Source organism: Hippocampus bargibanti, linkage group LG10 (assembly GCF_051943395.1).
Source record: "Hippocampus bargibanti isolate YZ-2025 linkage group LG10, ASM5194339v1, whole genome shotgun sequence".
Lineage (NCBI taxonomy): Eukaryota > Metazoa > Chordata > Actinopteri > Syngnathiformes > Syngnathidae > Hippocampus > Hippocampus bargibanti.
In genome coordinates, this window is record NC_142743.1 from 11,525,294 (window position 1) to 11,537,788 (window position 12,495).

Genomic DNA, 12,495 nt, shown 5'->3' on the forward strand with positions numbered 1-12,495 from the left:
TTTGTCACATTTTAATTATGATTGTTTTTTTCATATGTATATATATTTTATGAATAGGATTTAAAAAATGACAATTAGCAAGTCAACATAGCATCTGAGCTACCCGTTTTTTTCCTGTCAGATGGCGATCAGTCTGTCAAAACATGCCCCACAACTACATTTCCTGGAAAAAACAGACCCGTTTATTAAACATAACGTGCACACGAAAGATTGGGAAATCTTTTCAGTTTTAATTGAATACCATGTGATACAATACATTATGATTTATATCACGCTTTCTGACCACCCTGCCAATTTGCAAACGCCGCAGCTTTGCCTTTTATTAACTTTTTGAATCTAATCGTCCACTAATTGGTCAAGATAGCCTATTCCCCGAAGACTTTTATCTTTAGGTAATTAAAAAGCTCTGGAAAACTCTCAGAAATATCACTTTGATTGACACCTTCAACCATCTGTGCGTGTGTGTGTGTGCGTGTGTGCGGTGTGTGTGTGTGTGTGTGTGTGTGTGTGTGTGCGTGTGTGTGTGTGTGTGTGTGTGTGTGTGTGTGTGTGTGTGTGTGTGTGTGTGTGTGTGTGTGTGTGTGTGTGTGTTTGCGGTTTAGTTGTTCTTCCAGCAATTTTTGTCACATGTAAGACATTTTATTTTGAAGGGCAACACAGTAAAGTGTCCAGGTTGTCCGGCAAAAGTACAAAATAGTCAAATGAGCTGCCGTGACAAAATGCCAGTGACTGATAAATCTTTAATATAAAAATTGTACAAGAATTCTGATACAAATTACAAGAGGTATTTGGACAAAATATGAATACAATTCCATTTACATCCCAAAACCCTTATGCATTTTATGCAAAATAAAACAGGTAACAAAAACAAAATGGACAGGTATGATACAGAAACCAACAAAAAAAAAAAAATGGGGGGAGAGGCAACGCATGAAGATTTTTTTTTCCCCCCTGGCCTCCTTCCCCCTTGTATTCTGCAAAAGGAAAACCTAATTTTGGGTAACTTTCGCAGAGTTGAAAATCACCATTTTCTTCCCAAGGCAAAGCCTGCGTAATACGTTGCCGCGTCGCTGTGACTCTTCAAGACTTTTATGGAGTTCCTCAAGTGTCCTACCTAAAATATACGCTAACGTATGATTGGCACAAAACATCAGCAATATGAATTTACAACACTTTTTTAATGACTATTTTTTTTGTAAGACTTGACATTTCACAGGTTCCAGTTCAAATTAAATCGGGCATAAAGTAAAAACAAAAAAGGGAAGAATCTGCACAAACCGACTTTGCGCGTTGAATGTGTGATCCCAACGTAAGCTACATGAACACTCGCTCAGTGACGTGAAAAACAGTGCTGAACAGTCCTCCGTTCAGCTGTGTGGAATTTACAGACTAAATGATAAGAACTGAAGAGATGTGATTCATTTGGATAAGATCACCAGACTAGCGGTAGACTAGAGCAGGCTGAAATGCATCTCGGTATGTGTGGTGGGATACGAATCCCGGAAGGTTCATTTAACACCGGAAGGATTCCGGTCAGTGGGATTTTGATTTGATAAAGTAGGCGAGATGCTGCCACGATGTATAGGAAAGTAGTAACAGTGTTGAGGAAGTACTCTATGTTGTGAGGCTAACATCTTTGCATGCCGGGAGTAGTTATGAAAGTGTGTGTGTGTGTGTGTGTGTGTGTGTGTGTGTGTGTGTGTGTGTGTGTGTGTGTGTGTGTGTTAGCGGTTGAGTTGAGTTTTATTTTGAAGGGCAATACCGTCAGAAGGCTTCAAAATGGTGTTGGTGTTTTGATATCATTAATTTGTGGTATTATTATCCCCGTGGATTAAAAATGATGAATATAGGCTGATATTACCATTTTGGGGGTGTATCAATTACTTCTGGTGGGAAAAACATGGGCGGGAGGAGTTGTAAATACTGTACATGTTTCAACACATAACACTGTGTATTTTGTAATTCCATGTGTAGCACCAAGTTAAGTAAGACAAAAAAGGCTTGTATAGTCGTGTATGGCGTTGCTGTGAAAAACTAGGAGGGAGCATTTTTCAAACAAAAAGGAAAAAAAAAACTGGACTCAACACATCTCAACCCACCAATAAATACCCCATTTCCCTTGGCTACTTGGACCACTGGATGCAATTGTACCATTAAACAGTTTTTCTCTCACAGATTTGCAATCGATGTCACAGCAAAATGATTTTTAAGACTCAAGTGCAACACATGTAGTCGAATGTTTTTTTAAGTACATTGATATCGAAAGAGCTTGAATGGGGGGATTATTTTGCTTTGAATCAGACATTTCTTGTTTTATAATGTTTCACAATTATACCTTTCGGTTTTTGTTGCCAAAGCAGAGCACACACACACTGACCTTTTACTGATTAAAAAAAAAACAAATAATCAGTCAGGACAATAATAAAGTCATTTCGATCCAAATGGTGAAAGAATACGGCCATCAACAATCATAAATGCAGAAAAAAATAGATAAACAGTGGACCCCCAGAGATTAATTCCTCCACCCCCCCAAAAATAATACTTAAAAAAGAAAAAGAAGTCTTTTTAAATAAAATAAAGAAAACATCCATCTTGTTTTGTGGAGAAAATAATAGTGAATATTGATAAACAATTATTGGAAGATTTCATGGGCCGTTTTTTAAAAATCATTTTTAAATCTGTGTTTGTGCCTTTTTTTTTTTACATACAACAGTGGAGTTTGTCTCTTTGCAAAACAAATTGACCAAAAATCTCGCAAATATAGAACTTTTTTGATATTAAAAAAATATGTAAATAGGTGAATGTGAATCAATAGGAGTCCACTGTACTCTAATAATTTAGTATGTGTGTACCCCGCCTATGTATTACGAGGCGACCATCGGGGATATTTTATTTTATTTTTTATCCCATACATTTGGCTACATGCAAAAAAAAAAAAAGAGAACTAACGCGTGTATGTGAAAGTTTACCTTTGCTCACCATTGCAAAAAAAGTCCTCATTTCTAGTCATATTACACATCCCCTCGTATAGATGCAAAGTGCAAAAAACAAAATCATATACTAATAAAGCTCATATAAACATGAAAGGGGGGGGGGGAATAAGTAAAAAAAAACACAGAATGATATCAGTGTCAAAGCCTCGGAGAGCATGCCGGCCGTATCTAACAAAGTCATTCACATGATCACATGTCTTTTTTTTCTTCTCTGTAACCCTCCCACCCCTTTACCCTCCCTCGTCCCCTTTTATGGTTAAAACGACTCAAGATAGTTAAGATGCTACCTCTTTCTTGCTTACAGCTGGAAGTATTGTTCTGGACTGTAACAGAAAACCATAAGCAAGAGAAGTAAAATAAAAAAAAGAAAATCAAAAAGCCTCTTCTGGGGCAATATTTACAAAATGAAGCTGTCATGCTTTTTTTTTACTTCTCGGTTTTAAGGAGAGGCGGGGAGGTCATTTAAAAGCTATCATTACACAAATACAAGTTTTTTTTGTTTTTTTTTCATTGATACTATCTTGTCTGCAGGCAAGGTCACAAATAAGAAGTTTGATCGATTCTTTGGAGATGAAACTGGGGGAGAAGTTCATGAAAGTCCAACTGAAGAAAGCAAAGTTGTTTTTTTTTCTACATAGTCACTCACTCACTCACTCACTGGAGTCGTTCCGAAAGAAGGAAGAGTACTTGGGACTGAGGCGTCGGCGGCGAGGACTCTGAGGAGGAAGTTCAGCCGACGAATGTGGCGAAGGGCATGTTCTTGTGCAGATTGGGGTTCTGCGAATGTCTGTTGCGACTGCGCACGGAACTGAACACCATGTTGCAGCCGGCCACTTTGCACTTGTGCATCTCGCGCAGGTGCACCGTCTTGTAGTGCACGCGCAACGTCCCCTTGTTGCTGTACATTTTGTGGCAGATGCTGCACACGATACCGCCGCCAGTTCCGCCGCCGTTCTGCGACGCGAATCGGAACGGTGATTCCGAGCGTCTTTTTTCTCCGCTTTGGTCCCCGTGGCCGTCGCGGCAGTCCTCCACTTCACTGTTTCCTTCCTCGTCGTCCACTTCCAGGTCCTCCAATAGGATGCCTTCGTCGCTGCCTTCGTCCGACTCGTGCGAGGAGTGGATGCTGCCGCTGGACTGGACGATGGACGTGGTGCTCAAGTCCAGGACCACGTAGTCGTCCGGTCCGCCTCGGGGAAAGCCGCGGTGATGATGATGATGGTGGTTATAATGGTGGTGGTTGTTCTTCAGGTCTTGGTGGACAGGGTGTTGGGGGTACTCGTTACCCGTGGGGGAATGCTCGCCGCGCATCAAGTCGCCAGCGGGTCCGAGGCCTCGGAAAGCCATGGTGGCCATCGGGTCCAAAGCCATGCGGTGTTGGTGGCCGGCGTAAAACTTGGCCAATAGCTCGGCTCCAAAGTCCTTGGGCAGTGGCGTGAGTTGGGGGTCCAGGACGATGTCGTCCAGCTCTTTGGTCAGCAGTTTGCGGTGCAGGTTAATGTTGGAGCTGTGCCTAATGCAAACAACAAAAACAACAAAAGCACAAAAACACAGTGGATTGAGTGTCAAACGTCCTGATTTGGCCAAACAGTCTTCATTCTATTAGACATTTTTTGTTTTCATTTTATTTAACCTGACTCGAATCAAGTGTAATTACACCTCTATAAAAGTAAATGGCAGTGGGGGTTGAGTGAAGCCTGGCGCATGTGGCTGCCGCTGCTCACGCGCAGAAAAAAATATCCTGTGACTGTAAAGTGTCCTTGAGAGTTTAGACTTATAAATAAAATGTATTATTATTATTATTATTATTATTATTATTTATTTGTTTATTTTTAGCAGTACTAGAATCAAATGTAATTGGAGAACAGCAAGTGGCACTAATAATCTTATTTTATTTTTATTTTTATTTTTATTTTTTATTTATGTATTTATTATTTTTGACCATACTACAAACAAGTGTAATTGCACATCTACAACAGTAGGTGGCAGTGGAAATCATATGTATGTATGTATGTGTATGTGTGTGCGTGCGTGTGTGTGTGTGTGTGTGTGTGTGTGTGTGTGTGTGTGTGTGTGTGTGCGCGTGCGTGCTTGCTTGTTTGTTTGTTATTTTTGACCATACCAGAAAAAAGTGTAATTGTCCATCTACAACAGTAGGTAGCAGTAGCAATTTTATTTATTTATTCACTTAATTTATTTAACTGTACCAGAATCAAGTGTAATTGCACATCTTCAACAGTAAGTGGCAGTGGCAATCCTTTTATTTGTAATTTTTAGCCATACTGGAATAAAGTGTATTTGCACTGTTCTACTGTTCTATCTCTCTTTCTCTCACTCTCGCTCTCTCACTTTCTGTGTCTCAATTTTACACTTAGTCACTGGGAATTTCATAGCTCCCATGTATTGTAATGCAATTTCTCTCTCTCTCTCTCTCTCTCTCTCTCTCTCTCTCTCTCTCTCTCTCTCTCTCTCTCTCTCTCTCTCTCTCTCTCTCTCTCTCTCTCTCTATATATATATATATATATATATATATATATACACTCTGGATTTTATTATTATATAACAATTCAAATTCTGTATAGCGTATGTAGACATAAGTCCATACTTGTGATATAGATCATATGTATGTATACTATATATGTTAATTAGTGAAAGAAAAAAAACTTTACCTGACAAAAGTTGCCTTATTTGCGGCAATTGAGTACACGGAATACCTCAACATGAATATCCTCTATTAAATATAGAATATTCTATTCCATGTGCAATGTTATTTTTCATTCGATATCACCGCTGTCTTGTCATGCAGTGCATATTATGCATTTGGATCGAACTTTGTTCTACCTTAGTATGAATATTTTCCTTTTACTGTGTGACTGAACAAGCACAAACAGATTTTTTCAAGCCGTGCGCAGACAGACGGATGATAAAGAGCAAGCAAGCATCCTCCCTGCCAGTGTTGACTGCTGTCAGCACTGTGCACGGCCCTTAAATTCAATAGACTGTGACTCAATTAAATTGTCGGGGCATATTGAATTGGAGGTTATCAATTGATTTGAGCAGCGGTAATGTGATGAAGGCGGAGAAAGGATAGCGCGTTCGCACCGGGTCCCGGCAGCATTTATTTGTGCCACTCTGGCTTTCAGTTAAACATGTTTTTATCCCCACTAAGCATACAAAAAGCCATGCTAATGTTTCTTTTATATACACACACACGTATCACAATACAAAACTACAGGAGACAGAAAGCCCAAGGCTCACCCATGACCACAACACCTTGACAGGTTAAGGGAGATCCATGCAGGGAGGTGAAAAAAAGTAATAAAGCAAAAATCCTTATTTAAAAAAAAAAGATGGGCACATACTGTATGGAGTCACAATGGATAAGTCGAGCTTACCAGCAGTGGCAGGGTTGGTGCAGTCAAAAAGGGTCCCTTTCCTTTAATTATTTACTTCCCTATCCGACATTGTCCTGCAAGAGGGTAGAAATACATTCAATTGAGGGACCCTTTTCCGTCAATCAGGCAAACGCGGGCCCGTCCACTCGAGCATCGTCAGCATCAAGAAAGAAAAGGGGGGGGGGAAGCGGTGGGTCGTACCACCAATCGACTGAATTGCCGACGAATGGGGGACAATATGGAGCTTTCATACGGAGAATCAAAAAGTGGGCGGGAAATGGATCGGAAGCCAAAATGCCGTGCCGGGAATTTTCGTACTGTTTGTGTGGCTGCTTGGCAATCGGGGGCACAGCAATTGTATTTTATTTTATTTTTTTTTTAAGATGGAATACGGCGATGCTGTCGGTGATGCTCGGGCAGGCGGGCCCAATAGTTGGCTTTGAAATACAACAACACCATCACTGCTATTAAGCTCTAAGTGAGTCTGCAGTAACAACGCCTTTCACAATTGTCAAGACTGGATTGTTACGTTGACAGAAAAATGACATCAGTATTAGGATCACAAAGGAAAATGTTGTGTCAATTAGAAATTACAAATGCAACTACAACATTTCAAACACATTTGAACATTTTTTTCCTCATAGGAATTTGACTTCAACCTAGTGTTTTTCCAGACATAAAAGGTGTAATAATAATAATAATAATAATAATAATAATAATAATAATAATAATAATAATAATAATAATAATAATAATAATAATAATAATAATAATACATTTCATTTATAAGCGCCTTTCAAAACTCAATGTCACTTTACAGTCACGGGATAAGTTTTTCCGTGGGTGAGCCAGCGTTCACTCAACCCAAAAGTTACTCAAATAAATGGAACGCTAGCTAATAGATAGCTAATAGATAGTATAGCTAATTGATAGATAGATAGCTAGAATAGATAGATAGATAGATAGCCAGCTATATAGCAAATAGCGAGCTAGCTATGTGGTGATCTGGATAGCAACATAAATAAAACATTTTTATAGAACATTTCTCCTTCGATATAGTATTTCCCAATATTTATTGAGCTTTGTGAACAATGTAGCTATGTGAAACCCTTTACAACAGTACATATGTTTAGTAAATATATTTGTTAATTATCACAAAAATAAACATTTCAAGTGTAGATAGAGAGATTCTTGTTATTCAAAAATAACAATAAAAATATCTGCTTTCCATTTTACTGACTGGAAAGCAGAACTTTTTCTTATATAAACAAAAGCTGATTTTTTTTCTGAGTTAAAAAATGTCAATTGGTTTTTCACAAATGAAGTTTTTTTCGAATAAAAAAAATAAAAGTTCATCAGAAAAGACTAAAAATACTTTCTTCAAAAAATAACAGCCTGATTCTCTCGATTATTATTATTTTTTCCTTCCAAATGTGGCCCTGATAATAAATCCAAATGGATTATTAATAGTGAAACCTTCAGTGCATGCAGAGCTACAGTGAAGTGTTCCGATCACTTTCAAAAAAGCAAAAAAAACAACAACATAAAACAAAAAAAGACATTACGACATTATTATTAATAATGCAAATAATAAAATAAATGTTAAAGATTTGAAATGTGCATTCATTGTGCCTCATTTATCAAATTTAGAAATCCTGCCTACATGTCCCCACCCACTTCCTCGCTTTGATGAGTTCGCCTCTCTATCTATTTATTTAGTTATTTATTTATTTTATATATTGTCGGGATTATACGTAGGAGGAGGACGACAAAGAAGAGCGGAACATTTTCACCTCTTCCCGCCTCGACATTAATTATCATTCGGATTCATCTTGATTGAGCGCGAGTCCCACGTCGGTTGCTTCTTTGCCTTTCATGCCATTCGGACTTCATTATGAGATTTTTGGTGCAGGTGGGAGGGCATGGATGTTATTGATATTTATCGTCTCGCTCCGCTGCTTTTCACTGCCGTTAGCGTCATCGCTAACGGATGGCGGCAACTTTCTTTGTATATTCATTTTGATCTTAACGATATATACTGAACAAATTAGTATTCAGTGGTGAGTATTTCAATGCTATTATGCACCCTGTGACTTGATAACACGGTAAACTGTCCACTGTAGTCGCTACTGTCCCTCAAATGGTTAACTCATTCGCTGCCATTCACGAATTTATTTATAAAATATGACGTAGAGCACCATTCCGAATTTGGGTTTTGTTTTTTTCATGCTCAGGTGCCGATATCGAGCTGGCCATGGCCTCTGGCAATGTTTTTATTTTATTTTCCGCAAGGGGCAGCATTTCCCTTTTTTCCATGTTAGCGCTTTGTTCCAGCTTCAGCTGTTGTTAAAGCGCTATATAAACCAATATGTATGTATTGCATTATATTTTGGACAGCCACCCTCATTTCAAGCTCATATAACTCCAGACCAATATAATTTAGAATTAACCCTTTTTTAGATGAAAGAAAATACTAAGGTTTCTAACTCTGCATTGAATATTCATGTGAATATTCATGTGGTCCTAAAACTTAATATTCTGTGGGTTCTGGAATTCGAGTGACAATGACAAAAACCTTGGCACTGCAGTGGAAACATTTTTGCACATCATCTTGCCGTGAATGAGTTAAAATGGGGGTGTGCATCTTTCCAGTGAACGAGAGTCATATCCAGAAATGCAAGGTGTGACACTATTCATAGGCGGTAAAGTGGTGGAATTTCGAGAAGGCACTTTTAGGGTTTGCTGCAAACACTGCTGCAAAAACAAATAATTTATAATCTGTCAATTATTTTTATTCATTTTATGGGTGGATTGGATTCCAAAATGAATACATAATTAAATAAATAATAATAAACAAATAATTAAACTCTGATAAAAGGTAAACAAACAACCAAATAAATATACAATTATTAACAAACCAAATAAATACATTTATGAATAAATAAATGAAATAATAAATAAATAAATAAATAAATGAAATATTAGATAAATAAATAAATATATAAATGAATACATACATACATACATACATACACACAAATAAATACACAAATAAATAAACAAATAAATGAAATATTAGAAAAATATATAAATACATAAATAGATAAATATGCAAACATAAAAATATTATAATGAAGTTCCTGGTTTGGTCTGTTATATATCGGCAAATGAGCAATTGTCCCCCACCACCACCCAAAATGGAGCATTTGCATGGGGCCTTGCATCCCATGAGGGGCCTTGTAGGGGCTGAAGAGGATGAGTGAGTTAAGAAGTGGGGGCATTCTCCCAACATAATTAACCTTGACTCGCTCTCCGTTTGCGCCAACCCTGCCACGACGAGGGACTCCCCCGCGCGGTGGTGAACAGCGTGGAAAGGACAGGTTCAAGTACCCAAGGCTAAAAATAACGCTAAATTAAAATGAGATGAATAACTGGTGTCTCCATTAACGGGTCCAATAATGATGGCGCTTTGCTTCACTTAATCACGCGGCATCCTCTTTCAACTTCTCCCGTGGTAAATAAGCCATTTTTTTTAGCTCGGTGGAGAGGGGAGGAGGAGAATGAGGGGATGAGATGGCGAGTGTGGGGGGGAATGCCCTCCTCTTCATAACTTAATGCCTGCATTTTATTTATTTTTGCTAATTTGCATGGATTGGAATGACTGCTGAAACACGGTTGCTTCAGTTGTATTTAACTTTGAAGTTCAATACAGGTTTGTATTTAATCTTGAAGATTTTTTTTTGCAACACATTTAGGTTATTTGAAATTGGATTGGATTGGATTGGATTTGCCTTTATTCGTCTCGCGGTGGAGAAATTTACATTTCACAGCAGCAAAGTGATGAAAGGAATGAAAGTACAAAAACAAAATACATGAAATAATTGGTGTTTTTAAAAAATGGATGGACAATGTGAGGTCATGAAGAAAAAAAAATTGACAAAACCTTTCGGGTGAATTCTGGAATTTCCACATTCATTGGGCACAGCAATGTTGCACCATTTTTTATGGAAACATATTTGAATCTCAGAATCCTTTTCACCTTTTCCTTATATGAATATGAATTTAATGTGATCACAGTCCAATATACTTTATTCTTTATTTATTCATTTTACCAAATCAATATTTCTAAAAAAAATATCTTCAATCATTATAGTAACACTGAACACGATAAAAAAACAGCAAGTTGTTTTTCTGTAAAATTACTCACAGACTAATTTTTTAAAACTTTGTTTACAATGGAAAACATTTCTATTATAAAATAAAAATTGGTGAAATAATACAAGAATTAAAATATATATATATATATATATATATATATATATATATATATATATATATATATATATATATATATATATATATATATATATATAAATTGTAAAACAACAAATTTCCCTCCCACAGGAGCCAAGCAAGTAATTTTATCCAATTGAATTTGGACTTTGCTCTCACAAAATTCTTTTAGTCAGGGATTTCAAATTATGGACCGCGTTTTGAAAAAAACGACGGCACAGGTCATCCTAGCGCAAATATGCAAGAATGATCTTGGGCCCACTTTCCATTTGCATGAAAACGGTTAATAATGTAGCCCAAGGTTTCTTTCAGAGAGAACATTTCAAATAGCAGCGTGAGCGTCGAGCATAACACGCAAGCCGGCGGACCTTTTTATATTAATTGCCGAGACGGAACAGCAGACGCTAGTGCCAATTAGCCGTTATTGGCTGTAAATAAAATTAGCGCCGCGAAGAAAGGGAACTTGATTTATCTCCGTTATGAGTCATCACGGGGTATTGTTATGTGAACATTCACTAATCTCTTCGGATTTAAATGGCTTTTATGAAAACAAGCGCGTCGTGTCGCCGTTTTATGGGCGCCGTTACGTGGATAGGTGCATTATGTCATTAGCGCCTCGGTCTCGAGGGATGGGAGACGATGTGATTTCCTCACCATGAAAGGCTCTTTGGAAAATGTTCCATGTGTTCTCAGGAATCTATCGACTTCTCCCTTTCGTGATTTTCTGCTGCTGTAAATGGGTAATTTGTCAATTGGGAGAGAAATAATGGATTTCTGATCTTATCCTGTTACAGGTTCCCCTTATATCAATGTTTTGTATTAAAAAACAAAAAACAATAGCTTTCCCTTGTTAGTTGACGGGTGATGTCAGCATATCTCCAAAAGGTCTTCCCATTTTATCCCCCACCCCGAAAAATACTAGTTTGTATTCCTTTCACGGGTGTGCACTCGCCTGAGGCAACAGCAATGCGCTGCACCTGCCACATGCGATATAGACCCCCCTTCCCACTATGCCCTGCTACCGTGGACATGTTGTGTATTCTGCAGTAGGGTGGGGAGTTGGGGCGGCGAGGGGCGGGGGTTGTAGGGATGTCTACGTGTTAACAAGCCCAGGTCTCGGCTCACCTTGCGTGCTAATAAATGCAGCGGTTTGACTAACAGCTGTCAATGCTAATGCAGGCACCTTCACCTCTCGGTGACAAGGAAGGCGGGGAGAGGGCAGGTAAACAAAACTGCAGCTGGAGGGCTTGAGAACTGCAGAGTTTTACTGTGGGCGAGGTGGTTGTTGGGTGTTCATGTTGACACCTGCCACTTCTGAATTTGACGGGGAGGAGACATCATGGAATTTGAGACGATTTACTTTGAAATGTTCAACTAACTCATAGTGATCACACAAAATGCTACATGGTTGAATTGAATGCACTTATGATTGAGTGTTGACGCCATTTACCGGATGGTGATTCGGTGTAAACGGCATGACTGATATCATGTCGACAGAGGTACTATCAGAATTGTGACAAAGGCTGGCTTTGATTTCCGGAATATGTAGCAGAGAAAGCTGTACCGTTCTCTGATAGTTTTATACCTCTCGCCGAACGCTGAATATTTCTTCCTTGGAGGATAACATGATAATCTATCCAGTGTCATGACAACTCTCCCTGAAAGGATTAACATCCAGGCATCAATTTTACGATCAAAACTTAAAACCCTGCCGTGAATTGTGTAACACGACCTAATGATGTCTTAATCCGACTTAGTGGTTTTAGAATGCTAAAATATTCGTTCCTTTGGATTGGATTGGATTGGATTGGATT

At 38.3% G+C, this 12,495-nt stretch overlaps 1 protein-coding gene across 5 annotated transcripts in view; it reads right to left on the reverse strand.

Moving 5' to 3' along the window:
* Positions 1-720: 720 nt before the first annotated feature.
* bnc2 (basonuclin zinc finger protein 2) overlaps positions 721-12,495 on the reverse strand; it is a 198,274-nt gene continuing 186,499 nt past the window's right edge. For 4 of the 5 annotated variants that reach the window (XM_089006380.1, XM_089006381.1, XM_089006379.1 and 1 more), the window contains one exon: positions 721-4,506. In XM_089006380.1, coding sequence (XP_088862506.1) covers positions 3,723-4,506 — 784 coding nt within the window. In that variant the 3' untranslated portion in view covers positions 721-3,722. Of the gene's footprint in view, positions 4,507-6,388; positions 6,463-12,495 lie in introns of all 5 variants that reach the window. The other variant, XM_089006383.1, reaches the window with a different exon arrangement.